The 20,896-nt window shown below is 33.6% G+C and overlaps 1 protein-coding gene and 1 long non-coding RNA gene across 8 annotated transcripts in view; one reads left to right on the top strand and one right to left on the bottom strand.

Moving 5' to 3' along the window:
- Positions 1-2,748: 2,748 nt before the first annotated feature.
- LOC138317876 (serine/threonine-protein kinase SIK3-like) overlaps positions 2,749-20,896 on the top strand; it is a 68,152-nt gene continuing 50,004 nt past the window's right edge. For all 7 annotated transcript variants that reach the window (XR_011207817.1, XR_011207816.1, XR_011207814.1 and 4 more), the window contains exons 1-3: positions 2,749-2,899; positions 12,977-13,093; positions 20,216-20,279. Coding sequence is in view for 2 of the 7 variants with exons in the window: in XM_069259850.1 (XP_069115951.1) it covers positions 2,759-2,899; positions 12,977-13,093; positions 20,216-20,279 (322 nt within the window). In the remaining 5 variants the exon portion in view is untranslated. The remainder of the gene's footprint in view (positions 2,900-12,976; positions 13,094-20,215; positions 20,280-20,896) is intronic.
- LOC138317875 (uncharacterized) lies at positions 6,891-8,858 on the bottom strand. Its single transcript, XR_011207812.1, has 2 exons — positions 7,542-8,858; positions 6,891-7,153 (listed from the first exon to the last, which is right to left on the bottom strand). It is a non-coding gene; the product is annotated as an uncharacterized lncRNA (long non-coding RNA).

Below are 20,896 nucleotides of genomic sequence, written 5' to 3'. Positions count from 1 at the left end.
GAGAGATAGTTGGAATATTTGAGTTAGGGGCCTGGTAATTATTTCTGTCAGCTCTTGTAATAGTCTTGGGTGTAGGTAATCTGGTCCTAGAGATTTTGTGGTTTTTAGTTTCAGTAAATGCCTCTTCACATCGGAATTTTCAACAGTGCAATTTTGGAGTTCATTTACAAATGTTCTTTTTTCAAATATCGGGATGTTTGCTGTGTCTTCTTTAGTAAACACATTTGTAAAGAATTGATTCAGTTTTTCTGCTTTCTCCCCGTTGTCTGTAATAGTATTTCCTTGTTCATCTTCCAGGTTAACGATGCTGTCTTTCACTTTAGTTCTTGATGTCACATATTTCCAGAATGAACGATTGACTACTTTTTATATTTTCTGCTAGCTGTTTTTCAAAACCCTGTTTCGCTTTCCTGACCTAGCAATTCGTTTACTTCATTGTATTGTCTTTTATTTTGTTCATTTTTGTGATTGATATTTTTTCCAGCGTTTCTTTTTAATTTTAACTGCCTTTCTTGCACTATCATTCATGCATGGAGTATTGAATCTTCTAGAAAACACTTTACACATCGGTATGTTATCTTTAATTTCTTTGTATAGTTTGTCGGTAAAGTATTTCCAGGCTTCATCAATAGACCCCATTATTAGATATATTGTCCCACGATTCCCGACTCATATTCATCCTTATTTGGCCATAGTTCCTCTTGTTGTAGTTTAGACGTGGACTTTTAGTATTTTCAATGGCATACAAACATACTAAAAGTAGTGAGAATGTGACGGATACATGGTCACTGTTCCCCAATGGGATTTTCTTCGTTTGTGAGTAATAAATCCAAGATCGAAGGTGTTTCATTTTGACGTATACGGGTAGGTTATAAAATGTGCTGATGTAGATAGTTGTTTCTGATTATTTCCAAGAATTCCGTTAATTTAACTCCCCGTTTCATTTTCCCAGTTTATTTCTTGATAATTGAAGTCACTAATAGACACAATATGGGAGTATGTGTGATTTTTGTATCCGGTTGTTGATAGTACACTCCTTAATTCTTCAATTGCATCATTGGATGAATTGAGATTCTGTATATGCACTGAATAAGTAACCAGTCATTGTTTTAGTTTGATCTCTAGTGCTATGCATTCAATTACACGTAGTTGGCTTCGATAGTTTTTGATTCCGATGCTTGGAGACTATTTTTCACATAGATGCAGACGCCACGTCCTTTATATCCTTCAATTTCGCTGATATAGAGTTTGTAATTAGGGATTTGATATTCTGGCGTTTGTGGACAAGATCCTTGATCGCTATAATGTCATATTGATATTGTTCGGATATTGCTATAAATTCATTTGATATAAAACATTCCGTATTTACACTGTTAAAATTGGTAAAATCCTCTTCAATATAAAGTCTTGGGGACTGTACCTTGCTCGTCGCTTGTATCATGGTTCATAGTTGTCGTCGCGACATGGTTATAGGGCACTCCCTATTCCCCATTAACAAGCCACGTGATGGTGTATGGTAAAGCGTGCTCATATTATGTGGTGTTCCAATTATAGTGGTGTTATTGTACTCAGAGTAATTTTCTGTGGAGTCCAGATTATCATCAGTCGGTCCTTCAAAGGTTTTCTCGTCTTGTAAGGCATTTGCCTGATAGTTGGTATTCACGTGTTGTCCTGATTCTCTCTCTCTTTTGTGTATTCCCTTTGTCTTGGTGTTAAATCTTTTATTATGATAATTTTCTTCAATTGACGAGGAGCTTGTTCTTGAATATTTGTCGCTTTGTCCAGGATTTGTCTTCTTTCACTTTTGCTGTCTAGTATAATTTTCAGAGGTCTTGTTTTTCCTATGCTTGGGTTAGCGTTGCCACGTCTTATAGCGGTGTTGACTTTCACATCTTTGACGCCAATTGAGGCACATACAACTTTATAAATATTGTTTATATCCTCCGATTTCTTTTTCTCGTTGCTTTTCCTTAATGATTCTGGTTGATTAAAGACTATAACATTTAGTGCTCTATTTTTTGGTCATCAATTTCTCTCACTTCAGCACGTACGTCCAGAAAAAGGGAATTTCGGATTTCTGTTGTTATTTCCTCTTTGAGAGATGCTTTAATTAAGGTCTTGGACTTCCGTTTTAACTTTGCTGGCGATTGTATTGTCGATATTGTCTATCTTTTCTTCCAAAGATTTCAGCCTTGTTTCGCTTTTTGTGTCCATTATTGTAAGCATTGCCTTCAGGTTGTTTATTGATGGAAAATGTATTTTGCATCCTGTGTGTGCAGTTTAAGAGTTGTGTTTTTATTATTAAATATTTATTTACGGAATATGTTATATATTATATATAATATATTTATGTTTTCCGTCCTTTCCGGATTATATTTCAGAAAATGATATATCCATAAAGACATTTCATAGCATCTACATATATGCAATATGCCTATATATAGCAAAGGTTCTCGCTGACAAACATTGTCTACATTGTACGTGTACCTGTACATGTACATATTATGGACTATTCTAATGAGATTGAACGTACAATGTACATATAGACCTAGCTGCTTTCATTTTGAATACAAAACATTTCATTGTTTGTTGTCTTTCTTTAATTTAAGAAATATTTTCTGGCGCTAAAATCATTCCGTGGTCCTGTGCCATCCGCGAGAAATCGAGTTAACGTTATTGATGACATGTGCCCGCTGGAAGAGTTCCGAGGCTGTTCGACAAGGCTGTTACGCATGCGCTTCGCGACGAGAGAAACAAAATGGCGGCCACTAAGATGGCTGGAAAGAGCCCTGGCAGTGGGGGCATAGTAAGAGTAGGTTACTATGAAATGGAACGAACAATCGGAAAAGGGAATTTTGCAGTTGTTAAATTGGCAACTCATATTGCCACAAAAACTAAGGTGAGTACCCCACGTCCCATGAAAACCAGTGTAATAACCCATTTATGCTTCGTATCAGATGTTCGAAATCCCAAATTGTAAACATTGACAATTTTAATCATGTACTGTTACTACGATTATTACATGATGACTAATTGATAAAAGCGTGTGTTATGGTGCCAGTAATAAAGACTTTAATTGAAATCAGTGGTTTAAGTTTCATATGTTTGATATATGAACACCATAAACTTGTATCTTATATTGCCTAGGCTCTCGTACATGTTCAGTAGTACTGTCCCTAATCTCAAACCGATAAAGTTTGATTTATTTATTTCACATCCCCAAGATCTGAGAACAGACTGACGGTGTGTCCCACCTTTATGCTATTAATGGATATCAGTAAACATCCCGTCAAGATGATAATCACAAATAACTAATACGTCCCCATCAACAGGCTAAATTGGTTCACTACGTCCCCATCAACAGCTAAATTGGTTCACTCCAGATAGTTCAGATACTATGAAACATAACTCTTAGAATTTAAAGCTGATGCTGCAAGACAAGGAAATGTTATTAACACCTTAAGCTTGATTGCCTTAACCTTCATCTAGGTACACATCTTGTGTAGAACCTAGGAAATACGCGGGGGGGGGGTTGAGATCCCAAAGTACAATTTAATGCTGATAAGTCCAACCTTCCAATGCTTTTGACGTCGCATAATTTACATCAGAAATCAAAATATGATGTCACTAGAAGATTGGACTAATCGACGGTAAATTGTACTTTATAATATATATATACCCACATCGTTTTGGGATCTCGAAATCCCAATAGTATGTCTGTGGAGTTGCATGTCCTCATGCAAACTGAGACTTTTATGTAGCAGGCCTAGAGGAGGAAATGTAGCGGCCAGACCAGGCTTGAACTAGGCACTGCCAGGACCACTGAACCCCGAGTCAACATCAATGTTTTTCCTGTCTATATATTTGGGGCTGAAATAAGGCCCCATGTCCCAATCGTATTTCTTGTTATTTTTTCCAAAATCTATGTCTAAATATCCCAAATCAGTGAGTTGACGCTTATTTTGTGAGACGAAACAAAAAAATTCGGAAATCCCAAGTCTGAACGTCGTATTTTAGTATACAATATTACACTTGATTCTTAGAGAATGATAATTATTTATTTCTCCTGTTCCAAAATTTCGATAAACACTTAAAATTTTTCATTTCATACTTTTGTCACACAAAATTTCCAAATTTTTACCAGGTGAAAAATTCCCAAAATGCCCAGGAAAAACACTGAACATTAATGAAATATAGAAACATATACAGCATTAATGAATTATAGAAACATATACAGCATTAAAGAATTATAGAAAATATACAACAGTAATGAATTATAGATACATACGACATTAATGAATTAATATAGAAACATATACAGTATTAATTAATTATAGAAAAAAATATTTGTATATGTATAGATCCTACCATACGCAAAGGAGAAGTGAAGAAAGAAAAAACCAGATAAAGTGAGAAATCAAATATGTATAACAGCACATGTCAGGTCAAGCATTCAGTCATTATGCATGTCCATAACGCAACATGTACATAACCTACCCCTGTATATGCCAGCTTATATGCCTCTTCGGGGCATATTAAATGTATAACAGACAAAACAAAAATAAAATGACAATTAATATTCCAGTCACAGCCGAGACATTATTGTATAAACAGTGATAAAAGATACACACATAAAACTCAATTAGATTTGAATGAACAGAGTGTCACCTTTATATATATATATGTCTCTTTATCAAGCTGCCTGCATATGATACTTAAAGCATAAATAATTATATGCCTTGTAGATAATCGGGCCGTAATGATTGATTATTTTTCATTTAGGCAATGCACATAGGATATAAAAGCTTAAGCACTCAAAAAATACATTGTCAAGAATTTGCACTTTTGTCTGTTTACTTTTGACTCTAATCTAAGAAACACTTGTCTGGGGTCTCTTCATAACGGAACCATCAGAAAGTTAATCTAAGTCAAACCCATGAATCCACAACTTCATGACACACACACACATATATATATATAGTGAAAAGTGCTATCCGTCTCCACCTGTTTTCTCTCCTAGGACACCATATAAGGTATTGTGTAAAAGGAGGGGGTCGGTGTTGTTTGTACATAGTATTAAATACGGCCTCTGTCACTCAGCTGAAGGAGCATGCTTCTTTGGCTCAGTCGGTAGAGCGGTAGATTTCCACGCTGGAGACCCCGGTTCGATTTCTGGTCGGGCACTCCACAGGAATATGTATTTTCCCGGGTTCGATTCCTACACTTGTAGTTGACTACAGCTTATATTATTGAACCACACACATATTAATTTTGTAACTGGTTGTTGACCGTCTGTGTCTTATGAAAACTGGGATGAAATTTACAGGGTACTTTAATTTTGCCAGAGGGCATTTAGATGACTCTTGAAAATATTAAATGTCTTGTAAATACAGTTTTTTTTCTTATGACTTTTTTGAAAGAGGGGTTATTGACAAACAAAAAAATGCAATAAAAAATATATGTTGGTGTGCTTCTTTTTTCTCTATAGCTTCTTGAAAATGCCTACTTATTTACACTTTTTTCATCAATTTTCCATGAAAAATTCAATTATGAACAATAATTATTAAAATAAACAAAATATAAGTATCAGGTTAATTTTCTTCTTCTTCAAATTGATTCATGACTATGTCATTTACAAAGTTTGAGCAAAAAATTGTACATGAAAACGCATGTGTTGCCATTTGTTTCTTATTTTCATCCAGGTATGATTGATTATGTATGGCATGATTTAAATACATTATTTTAGCTTTTAAACTAAAATTTATCCAAATTGTTGTAAATACATCTTCTCCAATTTTTTTTCATATGATAAAAGAGACCTAAATGAACAAATATTTGAAAAAAAAATAATAGGTTAGTGTTGAAACTTTAGAAATAATGATGAAAAAAGAGAAAACCAAAAAATTACAGAGTTATCTCCCCTGGCCCGATTTACCAAATACATTGCTATTCATTTGGGGTGCATCCAAATTAATACAAACATTGCAACAAACATTTCTTATTCTTCCAAAATAGCAATAGTATATAGTTAATTAATTTTTTTTCAAAATTTATATTGTTTTTCAGATACAAATAGAGGACATCGAGAATCATATATAATATTAAATTTTGCCACTTTTAACATGACTGACAGAACCACAAAGTTCAGGTCTTAGTTATAATATTCATATTTATTTTACATACCTACAATTATGTAAGTATGTTGAATAAATTAATTTAATAAAAAATGTCTTTTTATAGTTTTTTTTTTTTAATTTCACCTATATATATTTAACATTTTATTGTTTTCACAAGAAGAATGAATGTTGTAATGCCATAACTATTTAAATGTCGGAAAAGAAATATCCATTTTAAATATGATGTCAATAGTGAATATAAGTTGTAAAAAAAATATAAATCATTAGAATTCCATTTCACATCTGCTTCAGACTTCTGTATCCAATTCATTATTATACAAAAATAATTAATCAATGCATGTTTAATTTACTCCGCCTTACAGCTAATAAGTATATACCAGGTATATATAAAGAGCCATCAATCATGACACAACAAAAGTGCTAGCAAGAAATTTTGTTGTTGTTGTTATTTTTTTTAAATATATATATAATATATATATTTATATATGTACATTGTATGTGAAAGGTACTACATGTATATATCAGTGATTTTGCACCAGAAATTGACTTCATTGGCAGGAATAAGAAATTTAATCTAGACTATTCCTATACATGTGTAATGGTTCTGAATCAGTATTAGGTACAGTAGTTTATCTGTAAATTTGAGATCCAAGATTGGAACCCTTGTCTTGTCATGTATTTGTCTGCTCCTCTTATATTACACATGTATAGTTCATGTCTATATATCCAACATGAAAGAAGCTAACACAATACTGCATTATTGATTTATTTATTTCACATAATAGAATTTCACCTGATAACATACACCAGGTATATATGCCTCTTTCACATTATGTGTATGACACATTTCCAAGAAAATTTTACACTATTATGATAAATTAATTGTTAAGAGTACCAAAACTGAAAATGTTTTTGATCACAGAATTTTTATTTCCTCTTGTACACACATGTTGAACACAAATTTGCTCCTGGAGTGGTTCCTAGTCGAATAATACTGTGATGTGCCTGCAGCCATTCTGTAAAAAAAATATGAGAACATACATGTACAGATGTATATCATGTAGGCCTTTCATGTGCCAAAGAAATATGATTTGTTACTTTCATAAATTTTACAACAATATCAGTTCAGAAGAGACAAGAGATGAACAAGTTTTCATTCTTTTCTTAATACCCTAACCTAGAATCATTTATAAATTATAGACCTAAATCTGATAAATGAATGTGTGCACATTGTACATGTACTCAACTGTACTTGAACTGTATGTGTGGAGGGGCTGATGGGAATATAACCTGTGTGCAATGTACAATATTTTAGCTATAGAATAAGTGTTTTACACATTGTTAATATACTGCATTTGATAATTGCGTTTATAGATAATGTAATAAAAATGTAAATGTACTTACATTTAGAATGTACCTTATTTACTGCCGTCAGTTGCGGTCACACTTAATAACGACAACAAACGACAACAAACGACAAGAAACGACAACAAACGACAACACGTTAAATACAAGGAAAAGTTAGTGACAACACAAGATATGTTATTCAGTACATTAAAATGAATATTTCTACCAAGTTTTATGAAGATTGGTGCAAAAATGAAGGAATTAGAGCGATTTTAATATTCTGAAATCGGCCGCTGGTCAACGATAAATCGAGTGACAAGAGGTTTGCCGTGACGGTATACCGACAACACGTTGAAACATCGAAAATGTTTTAAAAACCTAACGACAACAGAAGATGTGTTATTTGTCATACTATAATGCATCTATGTACAAAATTTCATTAAGATTGGAATAAAAATGAAGACTTTATACCTGTTTTAATGTTACGAGATCGGCGACTGGTCAGATTTATATCGCGAGTGTGTATGTTCAGTATTACCGACAACACATCATAGCATTAAAAAAATTAGAAAAACCTAACGACAACATAAGATATGTTGTTTGTCATACCATAATGCATCTCTGTACAAAAATTCATTAAGATTGGAGTAAAAATACCGGAGTAATGACGATTTCAAATATGAAGAGACGCAGAGTGTATACATGTGTGTAAGCCAAGCTTATTACATGTAGAGATCTAGAATCCGACCGACAACACAAATTATTTTACGAAATTACGCAGTAATGTTACCGCAAATAATAATATATGTAACCTATATCTAAAGAAAGTAATTCATGTCAATTGTAATGACTATTGATGAAGATTTGAATGAGTAATGGTCATTGAAACGTCTACGACGGCTTGCATACAGTATAGGCCTACATAGAAGAAGCACACACGTGTGTATATTATCAGAGTGATTACAGTTCGCGATTGTATTTATTGTTATGTAAACATATGGTGTGTATATATACTTCCCATATGTTATCTTAAGAAATACATTATTATATGGTGTTTTTTTATTGTACATTTTTGTATAAAATATTTGCGTATATTTTCGGGAGCATGAATGAACGACAAAGAAAAAGCGCCGATAATGTCGTCTATCTTTGGCGAGGATGGACTGATCAATTTGGATACTATCAAAGAATTTGATTCAGTATCAAGCAAAATCGACAATATGTATGGTGAACGTATGGGTACATATAGGTCTGAAAAAACTTTACCAACTATCCGGCGCAGGGTGGTTGAGGCCCGAGTACGATGCCCCCATATACCCAAAGGCTGGAAAAACAACAATTGCGAATCAATGAATGACATCATAAAGCTTGTTGGTGACTGGGAAAAAACGATAAGAGCACATACAAAACACGCAGTACAACCACGTGCGCAGATCGCGTCACGGAATAGGAGAGTACGAATTAGCTCCGCATGCGCAACATTTAAAAATAAGTTCAGTATTTTGGAGAACACTGCCAAAGACAAAGACAAAGACAACGACAACGGAACGTGCACAAGTTTTTGAAACTTGTGAAGCAGAAAAAGGAACTTATATCTTCCACTAATGGAATGCTAACTATTACAAAAACATCAGCCATCGCGAAAAAAACCGGATACACGAAAACGTGTGCGTGGAAATCGAACAGAATCGCACGGTCCGTCTAAACAGAAAAAAAATGTCTTAGCGAAATCTTGTGTGCCCGCAGGACGGGGTTCAAGATATTTAAGGATTGTGTTTCTCTTAAACAGTTAGACTTTAAACGATAAGTTTGCGAAATTATCAGTTGGACATTTTACGATATGTTTGCGAAATATCTTGTGTGCCCGCAAGACGGGATTCAAGATGTTGTAACAGTTAAAAATTCGTTGACCTTCTAATACTTTTCAAATGAATTACACGTATGTATGTGTCAGTAAAAATCATTCAATAAATAAAATGTGTAAGTTCAGCAATAAAAAGTGTTAAATAAACGTAATATTTGTAAGCTTCCCGAAATTAAACTTACGATACGCAAGTGAAATCTTGTGTGCCCGCAAGACGGGATTCAAGATATTTAAACTTAATCTTTCAAATAAAACGTATTAAATAAAGTTACCGCGTTAATAAAAAAAAGTGAATTAATATAAAAATATTTACGCAGCTAAAAATACACACACACAAAAAAAAACTTACGTGACGCTACCCAATTTGGAACGCTACCCAAAATGAAACACTTTTAAAATATGTGATACAGAATTTTCAGTTTGCAATCTAAACTAACAATAACAGTCCTGAACAAAAACTAAGGTGCTGACTATTTTGTGACAATTTTCTTTCCAGTTGCTTATTATCTGTGTTTAAAAATAATGAAATTTTGAAAAACTCCGGGAAACGACGTCGTGCGACACCCCTAAAAACACCATATATTTTAAAATGAGAAAATAAATGCTGAATGGAATATTTTTGAAAGACATGTGCCCTGAATAAACTAAAATATGTTTGAACTTTCTTTAAATGAATTCAAACATTTTTTTTCATGCCTGGACATTTATTAATCAAACTTTAATTATTTAGGAGGTGTTCCATTTTGGGTACTCAAATCTGCTGAAACACAGGGCTGACAAGTAAACAAATCATGAAATTATTAATAAAAGCATCTATTTGTGGAATGTTAAGAAAAAAATCTGGATTCAACCACATGTAAGAAATTTTTTACAATTATCTTCAAAAGTGTTCGTGTATTGAGTATGGCCTAGAGTTCTACACCGACTATAATGATGTTTACACAATAATGGCTTAGACAAACAGTATCGAGACCCTATGCACTCGTACACACGCGTGTACAGGCGTGTGTGAGTCGTCGATCTGTTGTCGGTAGTAAACCTGACCAGTCGCCGATCTCGTAACATTAAAACAGGTATAAAAGTCTTCATTTTTTTTCCAATCTTAATGAAATTTTGTACATATATGCAATATAGTATGACAAATAAAATATCTTCTGTTGTCGTTAGGTTTTTAAAAACATTTTCGATGTTTCAACGTGTTGTCGGTATACCGTCACGGCAAACCTCTTGTCACTCGATTTATCGTTGACCAGCGGCCGATTTCAGAATATTAAAATCGCTCTAATTCCTTCATTTTTGCTCCAATCTTCATAAAACTTGGTAGAAATATTCATTTTAATGTACTGAATGACATATCTTGTGTTGTCACTAACTTTTCCTTATATTTAACGTGTTGTCGTTTGTTGTCGTTATTAAGTATACTGCCGTCAGTTGGAAGATCTAGATCTTGCGACTTTGAATAACTTGTTAGCTTTAGATATTCTGAACAGTGTCAGTCAGTATTACGTACTAGTACTTAGAGGCAGTTACGTGAAATCGATGTAAGACAGGGTTTATTTTCCGCAACTGCATCATCAAACACACTGTCGTAAATTATCAGCATGATCACTCTTTCAACATTCCAGGGCAGATGTCCAGTTGACAAGTTTATAATCATGAGCTCGACTGCCCAACTGCAAGTTGGTCTGTCCGTCTAGTCACCACTCAGTTTGCTATTGATTAAAGTTCCACGATATACTAAATCTTGGTGTTTCATGTTTGTCTTTCTTCTAGTGTCACATTACAAGTGCACTGACTCTATATTATTTTCCTAATGACGGTTGAAAGATGTCACTCTCACCACACACATGAAAACTCGACCGACATTGTTTACATTTCCGGTCATTGCGCCGATATACGATATGTCGTAAAATGATACTATTTTTTACTAAAACTAAAAATAAACACTTGTGACTTCATGGAAACATCACATTTAGTTTATTTTTTAACAGTAAACACCTTAATAACCAAAACATATTTTAAAAATGGTTTACGTCATAGTAATGTTGCTAAAGAGTTACGTCCCTTTGTTCACGTCAAAATCCTCACCAGAAAACTACTTTAATTTTGCCAGAGGGCATTTAGATGACTCTTGAAAATATTAAATGTGGGGGTTCCCCGGCTTCAATTAGGGAATCATGTATGTAATTAAGGAGTTCCACTGGTCCACTAATGGCCATCTAAATAAACCTAAAGTAACATTTTGTGCTACTCCAGATCTGTTTCTTAAAGGTTTCAATATCATTGCCTCTGGTTCTAGTTGAAGACATAGTAAAAAGTTTCATTTGTCTTCATCAAGATTATCAATGTCAATGACTCATTGAGGATTTTATATACTTCAACAGCATCATTCATTTTACGCTTGTATTCTAGGTTTGGAAGTCCTAGCTTTTTAAGTCTCGAGTGATATGGGAGGTTTTTCAATACAGTGAATTGGGGTTTGTTTTATTTGCCTTACATTGGACATTTTACACTGCTATATGATCTCTTTTAGCAGTGGTGACCATACCTGTGTTACATAAGGAGACTCTTATACAGTGTGAGAAACATTGTCTGTGTAGACAAATGTCTTAAATATTAATCTGTTATAATTTTATCCTGCTTTCGCTGAAGACAATGGAATGGCCGGTTATTTAGCAATCAAACATTGGTCAGGGTTGTGTACCCAATAATTCTCACCTGTTGGTAGATACTGATCACAGTGTACATTCCATATAGAATCTGATGGCTGCCGGTGTGTTGGGAAGGTGTACTTATTGCATACTTTAAAATTTACCTTATATCCAGAAGAGAAGATGTGTTTGCTTAATTATATGCTTAACAATCATAAATGGCTAATGTGTTGATAAGGTGTGTTTTTTTGTAAAGCTTACGTTTCTTCCAAAAAAGGAGACGAGTCTGTGCTATGGTATTAATCAGACTGTTACCATGGGTCAGTCCTCTGCTTTTTCATGAGCAGCAATTTTCCCTTCAGAAATGAAACATCCCTATCAACAAATTAAAGCAGACCCATGCATATGTAAGACCTGTGTAACTATATAAGACTCAATTAATCTTTGAAAAGGCATAGCCCAATGATTGCCACTTTTACCTGCAGTCTCCTATGGCAAAAACACATGCATTTCACACATGCAGTACATCTGCTCGTGCCCACCCGTTGAATGCCCTAACTAGCTGTTAATAGGATGTTACCATTTTGGTCTGACTTGTCCAATTGATACAGCCAAACCTGTTGATAAAGACCACTTAATCAATAGTCTTTCTAGCCAGGTGGTCGTTATACACAGGTTAAATTGTGTAGAAATTGGTCATTTTGGACCCTAAAAAAGTGGTCTTATTTAGCATGTGGTCTTTATATGTAGGTTGTTAAGACAGATTGTACTGGATCTAAGTACCCCTTAGCTGTGCTGTAGATATGTACTTAAGACACCAGACCTTCTACATGATGAAGTATGCATGTGTATGTGTGCCAACCTAAGGTTTAAAGACCACGTTAAATGAGACAGGTGTTTTTGGTCTTTGCTAGCTAGCTTTCAAATAAATCCAATATAATGCAAATATATAACCACCATTAATTTTGTGTTTTTAGGTGGCAATCAAGATCATTGACAAGACACAACTGGACGAAGACAACCTAAACAAAATATACCGAGAAATTGAGATTATGAAACTCCTCAAACATCCGAACATCATTCGTCTGTATCAGGTAAGTAGAATAGATTGCCTTCTGAACACAATCAGAGGAGAAAATGTATCGCACAGACTGCGATTTGAACTATAGCTATATAGGCCCTGCAAACACTAGCCGGGTACTCTTTCATTGATTGCCCTAGTTCAAGTCTGCAACAAAGGTTTATTGTGCATTTTGGGGAAAATCGACCAACAATAGTTAAAGTTTGTTATCGCTATTTATCAGAAAAAACTGAAGGTATCTTTCTCAAATTTTATTTGCAGGTTCCCTTAGGGCCCTAGTTATGCATGTTGCATCATGGGACAAATTGGTCAACAAGATGGCCACCAGACAGCCTCTTAGATTTTGATAATTAAAGTTTGTTATTGCTATTTCTCAGAAAGTACTTAAAGGATCTTCTCAAATTATATGTGTTGCATTTTGGGAAAAATTGGTCAACAAAGATGGCCGCCAGGCGGCCATTTTTGATTTTGATAGTTTAAGTCTGTTATTGCAATTTCTCACAAATTAATGAAGGTAACTTTCTTAATTTCTATATACGTAGGTTCCCCTAGCTAGGGCCCTAGTTATGCATATTGAATTTTGGACAAATTTTCCAACAAGATAGCCATCATTATAGTAAAAGTTTGTTATTGTTATTTCTCATAAAGTACTGGAGGGATCATTCTAAAATTTCATATGTAGGTTCCCCTAGGGCCCTACTTTTGCATATTGCATATTGGGAGCAATCAGTCAACAGATGGTCGCCAGGCAGCCATCTTGGATTTTGATGGTTAAAGTTTGTTATCGCTATTTCTCTGAAAGAACTGAAGGGATAATTTCCGAATTTCATATATAGGTTCTCTTATATTAGGACCCTAGTTATGCATATTGAATTTTGTAACTGATTAGTCAGCAAGATGGTCGACCAGCCGCCATCTTGGATTTTGATAGTTAACGCTATTTCTCATAAATTACTGGAGGGATCTCTCTCGAATTCCATACGTAGGTTCCCCTTGGACCCTAGTTGTGCATAATGTCTTCTTTTGTGACTGATCGATCCACAAGATGCGCTATATATGACCAACCGGCCGCCATCTTAGATTTCATTGATGAAATTTTTTACTGCTATTTCTGCTATTGTAAGTACTTAAGCGATCTGTCTCAAATTTTATATTACATAGAAATATTTTTGAAAAAGTTTAAAAAGCAGGGAAAAGATCCCTCTTTCCATTGTCAGACAAAGATCATTCTTTGGTGGGCGCCAATGCAAGATCCCTCTGGGATCTCATGTTAGATTTGAGGATTTCAGGAAACCCAGGAATATAGCAAAAATATCACCACCCACTCGCATTTACAGTCGTACTATTATACATTCATCAAAAAGACAGAATTTCATTAGAATATGAATTAGTTAATGGTATTGCTTTGGTTGAAAAAATAAAAGCTTGGAAAATGAAACACCCATGAATAAGGATATGACAGTTTGGTCAGTCCCTGTATCCTGTCGTAGGGGTATTTATATATGGATGTCTTCAGGGCAACACTTAGCATGAGGTATTATCAACTGACTCATTAAAACATCTGTCTGCAAAGTTAAAACTTTATTGAATTCTTAAAGGTCAACTAAATAATGAATTCTACGTATATATTATAGCATCCCCGCTGATTAAAGTTTGCAACAGTTTGTATTGGGAAATCGCATAATCTAATTTTTAGGTCACCTGAGACGAAGTCTCAAGTGACCTATATATATTCTAATCGCCTTTTGTCCGTCGTATGTCCGTAAACAATTTACATTTTCAACTTCTTCTCAAAAACCGCTGAAGCAAATTCAATGAAATTTTGCACAAACCTTCTAAGGCATAAGGCCAATCAAAATTGTGAATTATATGGTCCCCACCCCCCAGGGGGCTGTGGGAGGGGCCAAAAGGGGTAAAATTGACCATAATTTCAAAAATCTTCTTCTCCACTCACAGATGTGATGGAATCAAATACTCTTCATAAATAGAAAGGTCTAAAGGTCCTTTACAAAAGTTGTGAATTATATGACCCTTAGGTCTCAGGTTTCTCCTTGGGGAGGGGGTTAAGTTTACTATAGTTTATATAGGGAATACACATTTTTGAGCATTATTCGGTCATTTGTAAAAGGAAATGAGTCAAATGTTGTCAGAATTATCCCTATGAAATGGCCATTGAAGGGGGAGGGGGTCAAGTTTACTATAGTTTATTTAGGAAAAACACATTTATGAATGTTATCTGCTTATTTTTCATAGGAAATTAGTCAAACTGGGTTAGAATTATTAGCCTGAGATAGCATTTTATTGTCATATCCATATTGGTCCTGGCCGACCCCCAGGGGCCTTAGGGGCGGGGCCAAAAAGGGTCAAATAGGCTAAAACTTCAAAAATCTTCTTCTGAATTCACAGATTTGATGGAACTAAATACTCTTCATAGATTGGAAGGTCTTAAAGCCCTTTACAAAAATTGTGAATTTCATCTCCCTGGGATCTCAGATTTTCCCCTGGGGAGGGGGTCAAATTTAATATAGTCTAAAGTAGGAAAAACACATTTATGAACATTATTTGCTTAGTTTTAATAGGAAATGAGTCAAACTGGGTTAGAATTATTAGCCTGAAATAGCATTTTAACACCATATCCATATTGGTCCTGGCTGACCCCCAGGGACCAGAGAGGCGGGGTCAAAATGGCTAAAATTTAAAAAATCTTCCTCTGAATTCACAGGTTTAATGGAACCAAATAATCTCCATAGATTAAAAAGTGAAATTTATAAAATAACTGACACTGACAGACTTCTAGTTTTTTAAGGAATTTTAAGCATAAGGTTTGGTAACATAATACACTAACTATCAAAATGAAAAACAAAAAATAAAAATTCTAATATGAAAGTTCAACTTAAAAGTTTATTTCAATTCGTAAATAATTTTTATAGATTTGAACCAACTTTGCAATGCAGTACTCAGGTGACGGTCAAGGCCTCTTGGGCCTCTTGTTTTATTTATTTTTTGTTGCCAATGGAAATTCAATTAAGTAATTATCATACATATTGATTAAGCTATATTTTAGCTGATTGATAAACCAGGTCAAAAGTATATTTTTTGTGCTTTAAAATTTTAGTGACCATTGCATTGCCGTCATTGGCCTTGTTAAAAGGTTGTTTAATACATAATTTGTGCTGTAGATCAGACATTGAGTAGAGCCGACCGAGTTATTGATCTAACCCTCTTTGTTATAAGGTGTCTCTGTGTGTGTATACATATAATACACTGTGTTTATAGATAATATTGTCTGTGAAATGATCATGTATTTATAGTGGGTAAATGCATGATAATCTTATGAAATTATGATATACATTTAATATACCCCAGTTAGATATATATAGCAGCTTGTATATGTATGAATAAGTATGAAATAGCCTATGTGTATGTGTGTAATGTGATATGATTTTCTATATGTATGTGTACATGTCTAATGTGATATGATATTCTATGTGTATGTGTGTAATGTGATATGATATTCTATGTGTATGTGTGTAATGTGATGTGATATTCTATTTGTATGGGTGTAATGTTATATGATATTTTATGTGTATGTGTGTAATATTGTGATATGATATTCTATGTGCATGTGTACATGTGTAATGTGATATGATATTCTATGTGTATGTGTGTAATGTGATATGATATTCTATATGTATGTGTGTAATATGATATGATATTCTATGTGTATACATGTGTAATGTGATATGATATTCTATGTGTGTAATGTGATATGATATTCTATGTGTATGTGTGTAATGTGATATGATATTCTATATGTATGTGTGTAATATGATATGATATTCTATGTGTATACATGTGTAATGTGATATGATATTCTATGTGTGTAATGTGATATGATATTCTATGTGTATGTGTGTAATGTGATATGATATTCTATGTGTGTAATGTGATATGATATTCTATATGTATGTGTGTAATGTGATATGATATTCTATGTGTATGGGTGTAATGTGATATGATATTCTATGTGTGTAATGTGATATGATATTCTATGTGTATGTGTGTAATGTGATATGATATTCTATGTGTATGTGTGTAATGTGATATGATATTCTATGTGTATGTGTGTAATGTGATATGATATTCTATGAAATAGCTCTGGATTCTCTGTGGTATATATTGGGAATATATATAAAACGGCATAAACTAATGTGTTTATATTTGTAAATACTGGTTTATACATTATTGAGGTTCCAACATCTGCAGACATCTTATATTTTATAAATTATATTAGATATATTTGGTTGTCTATAATTAATTTACAGATATTTAAAAACAAAAAGTACAGTCTGTTGTCTCAAAAGAACATACCAAATAACAGCCTTTGTTATGAAGATGAGCAATAGGGCATTAAAACTGTCTATTTATTTTTAATTAAAAATCCAACAGTTATATATTGGCAGACTCACACTATACATAATGTTGCATTTTGAGCTGTATGTATCGGTACCAGTGCACATCACTTGTTTGAAAGGGAAAAAAATACTGTACAGTTTAATTTTGTGTAGGGAAATTTTTTTGATATTCTCTGATACGACTGTAAACACAATTTTACACATGGAGTGTTTAATTTCGCTATTAGTTAAGATAAACATTTTGCTATGTTATAAACACCTTTTCACCTTTTGCAACATAGTTTCATACATATGAAATATTACGTGAAGGGGACATTTTTTACGCTTTAACGTCCTTCATGTAATCAGTTACATTTACAGTATTAGTTTGGGGGGACTTGATCCTGAATATATATACAGATTATCCATGTTGTCATTCTTCACTTAAGCATTGATGTCACTATTTTTCAACTTCATCGGGTTATGAAAGAAATTTTGATTGCAAACTTTTGTGAGAATCCGCCATTCTCGGATTTTTTCTTCATAGTATATGAAGAAAGAGGATCTGCCAATCAGAAAGTCACATAAAGTATGAAAACAAATAAAAATTAATTACCTGGGTATATAAAGCTTATTGACCAGTCACCTTGAATAAAAAAATTAAGTCCCCGGCGAATAAAACAAAAAGCAGCTGGGGAATGAAACATTAGTACTGTGAAAAAAACCCAAAAAACAGCTGTACGTGTACAGTGGATGGCAGGCTTGTTTACAATATATCAAATGCCCTAGTTATAACTGCTGCCTTTAATGGACCAAGTTGTTCAATTGTGGCAGACTCTTTGAAATAATTTCTTTGGAAAAAAAATCATATGTCCTTTAAAATGTTAAAGTTCATTGATTTCCAATCCTTTATTCTTGTCCATCCTTTAGATCTATTCTCGCTCATTATTAAACAATACCAGGTTTTATATGACCTAGATTAAAATACATATTTTTCCATTTCTGTCTTTATTAGGTCACCTGACCATAAGTCATGGTGATCTAATGCGATTGTCTTTTGTCCGTCGTCGTGCATCATCTGTCGTGCGTTAACATTTCCTTGTGAACGCAATAACGTGAGTTAATATAAAGCGAGCTTAATGAAACTTTGTATGTAGACTAACATTGGAAACATCTCGGACAAGTTCGAAAATTAGCTTGACAGTAATTTAAGGAGTTATTGTCCTTTGCACTAATAATTATTATTGGATATTGCGAATGTTATAACTTGAGTAAATATAAAGAGAGCTTAATGAAACTTTGTATGTAGATTAATATTGGAAAGATCTCAAACAAGTTCGAAAATCAGCTTGATTCAACCATAATATACAGAGTTACAACCCTTTGCACCAATAATTATTATTGGAAATTTTGAAAATGATAACTTATATTAATATGAACCGAGCTTAATGAATCTTTGTTTGTAGATTAACATTGAAAAGATCTCAGATGAGTTCGAAAATCAGCTTGATTCGACAGTTATTTACAGAGTTATTGCCCTTTCTACTAATGATTATCATTGGACCTTGTGAACACTATAACTTTAATAGATACGAACTGAACTTAATAAATCTTTGTTTGTAGACTAATATTGGAAAGATCTTGGATGAGTTCTAAAATCAGCTTGATTCCACTGTAATTTATGGAGTTATTGCCCTTTGCACTAATAATTGTTATTGGATATTGCGAATGTTATAACTTGAGTAAATATAAAGAGAGCTTAATGAAACTTTGTATGTAGATTAATATTGGAAAGATATCAAACAAGTTCGAAAATCAGCTTGATTCAACCATAATATACAGAGTTACAACCCTTTGCACCAATAATTATTATTGGAACTTCTGAAAATGATAACTTGTATTAATATGAACCGAGCTTAACGAATCTTTGTTTGTAGATTAACATTGAAAATATCTCAGATGAGTTCGAAAATCAGCTTGATTTGACAGTTATTTACAGAGTTATTGCCCTTTGTACTAATGATTATGATTGGACCTTGTGAACACTATAACTAATCAGCTTGATTCCAATCTAACTTAATTTCGCAGTTATTGCCCTTTTCAATAATAATTACTGATCCATGTGAACAGGATAACACGAGTTAATATACACCAAACTTAATGAATCTTTGTATGCAGACCTATTAGATCTATGTTCCTGATTCGTGAACAAAAGACATCAGTTGGCTAGTAAATGACATAACTAATTTGTATCAAATATCAGGTGACCGTGTAAGGCCCATGGACCTCTTGTTTTTCATTATTTTATCTCTTTGACAAACAACCCTACATTTTGGAATATTTGAAAATATGTGCTTTCCACCCCATATACTCCCCTACTGAACTAGATTATTTTGTGAGGTTTAAATGATGTACACACAATGAATCGGTGACTGTCATTTCATTTGAGTTTAGATTTCATGTCATAAAGACGGAACTTTGCAGTATATTCCTGAACATTTCCTTACCAATTCATATATATACACTTAATTTTTTTAATACGGCCCTTCATGCTAATCGGTGAATCAGTGAAGAGAACATGCTATTATCTAATAGATACAGGGCTCTGCCTTGAATGTTAATAAGTGTGTCATGAATATTACTGTATAAATTAATTGTGCAGAAGAAACTGGTGAGTTATAACTTGATCTATATATATTTATAAAAATCGTGATTTATTATCGCTGTCATTATTTTTACAGGTAATGCAGACAGATCGCATGTTATACCTTGTCACGGAATACGCCAGTGGGGGCGAAATATTTGGTAAGTATGTTCAATATATAGCATGTAATTAATTAAAACAAAAGTTAACTACCACTTATTGTAAATCTGTTCTTTCTTTTATCAATGAATGCATTGTTTTAGTCATCAGGTAAGTATAATGTATGAGTGTCAGATCTAACCTAAAGCACTGACTGTTGGTCTGTAGTTTTTCTCCGGGGACTGCAGATTTTCTCCACCAGCAAAACCTTGTATTTCCTTATATTGCTGTTATTGTGTCGCCTGCAATGCAAGGGCTACACTTACGTTAGGTATCACCATGTCGGCGTCAATGCCGTCCGGGAAATCATGCCGTCCGGGAAATGGTTTCCGTGCAATACCTTAAGTATGTTTTGTCCAATTTCAACCAAATTTGGTATATCGCTTTATATCATTGAGATCTCTGATGAGTTTGATAATGGTCAAAACCCGTCAATATTTTCAAGAGTTACGGGACTTTAAAATTGTAAAAAACAGATAAATCCACAGTTCCCGCTTGATAACCTGCATATTTATTGTCTAATTTCAACCAAATTTTATCTATTGTTTTATATGAATGAGATTTCGGATGAGTTCGATAATGGTCCGTTTATATTTGCAAGAGTTACAGGACTTTCAAA

This window comes from Argopecten irradians, chromosome 3 (genome assembly GCF_041381155.1).
Source record: "Argopecten irradians isolate NY chromosome 3, Ai_NY, whole genome shotgun sequence".
NCBI classification, from domain to species: domain Eukaryota; kingdom Metazoa; phylum Mollusca; class Bivalvia; order Pectinida; family Pectinidae; genus Argopecten; species Argopecten irradians.
This window is presented reverse-complemented; position numbering and strand designations above follow the sequence as displayed.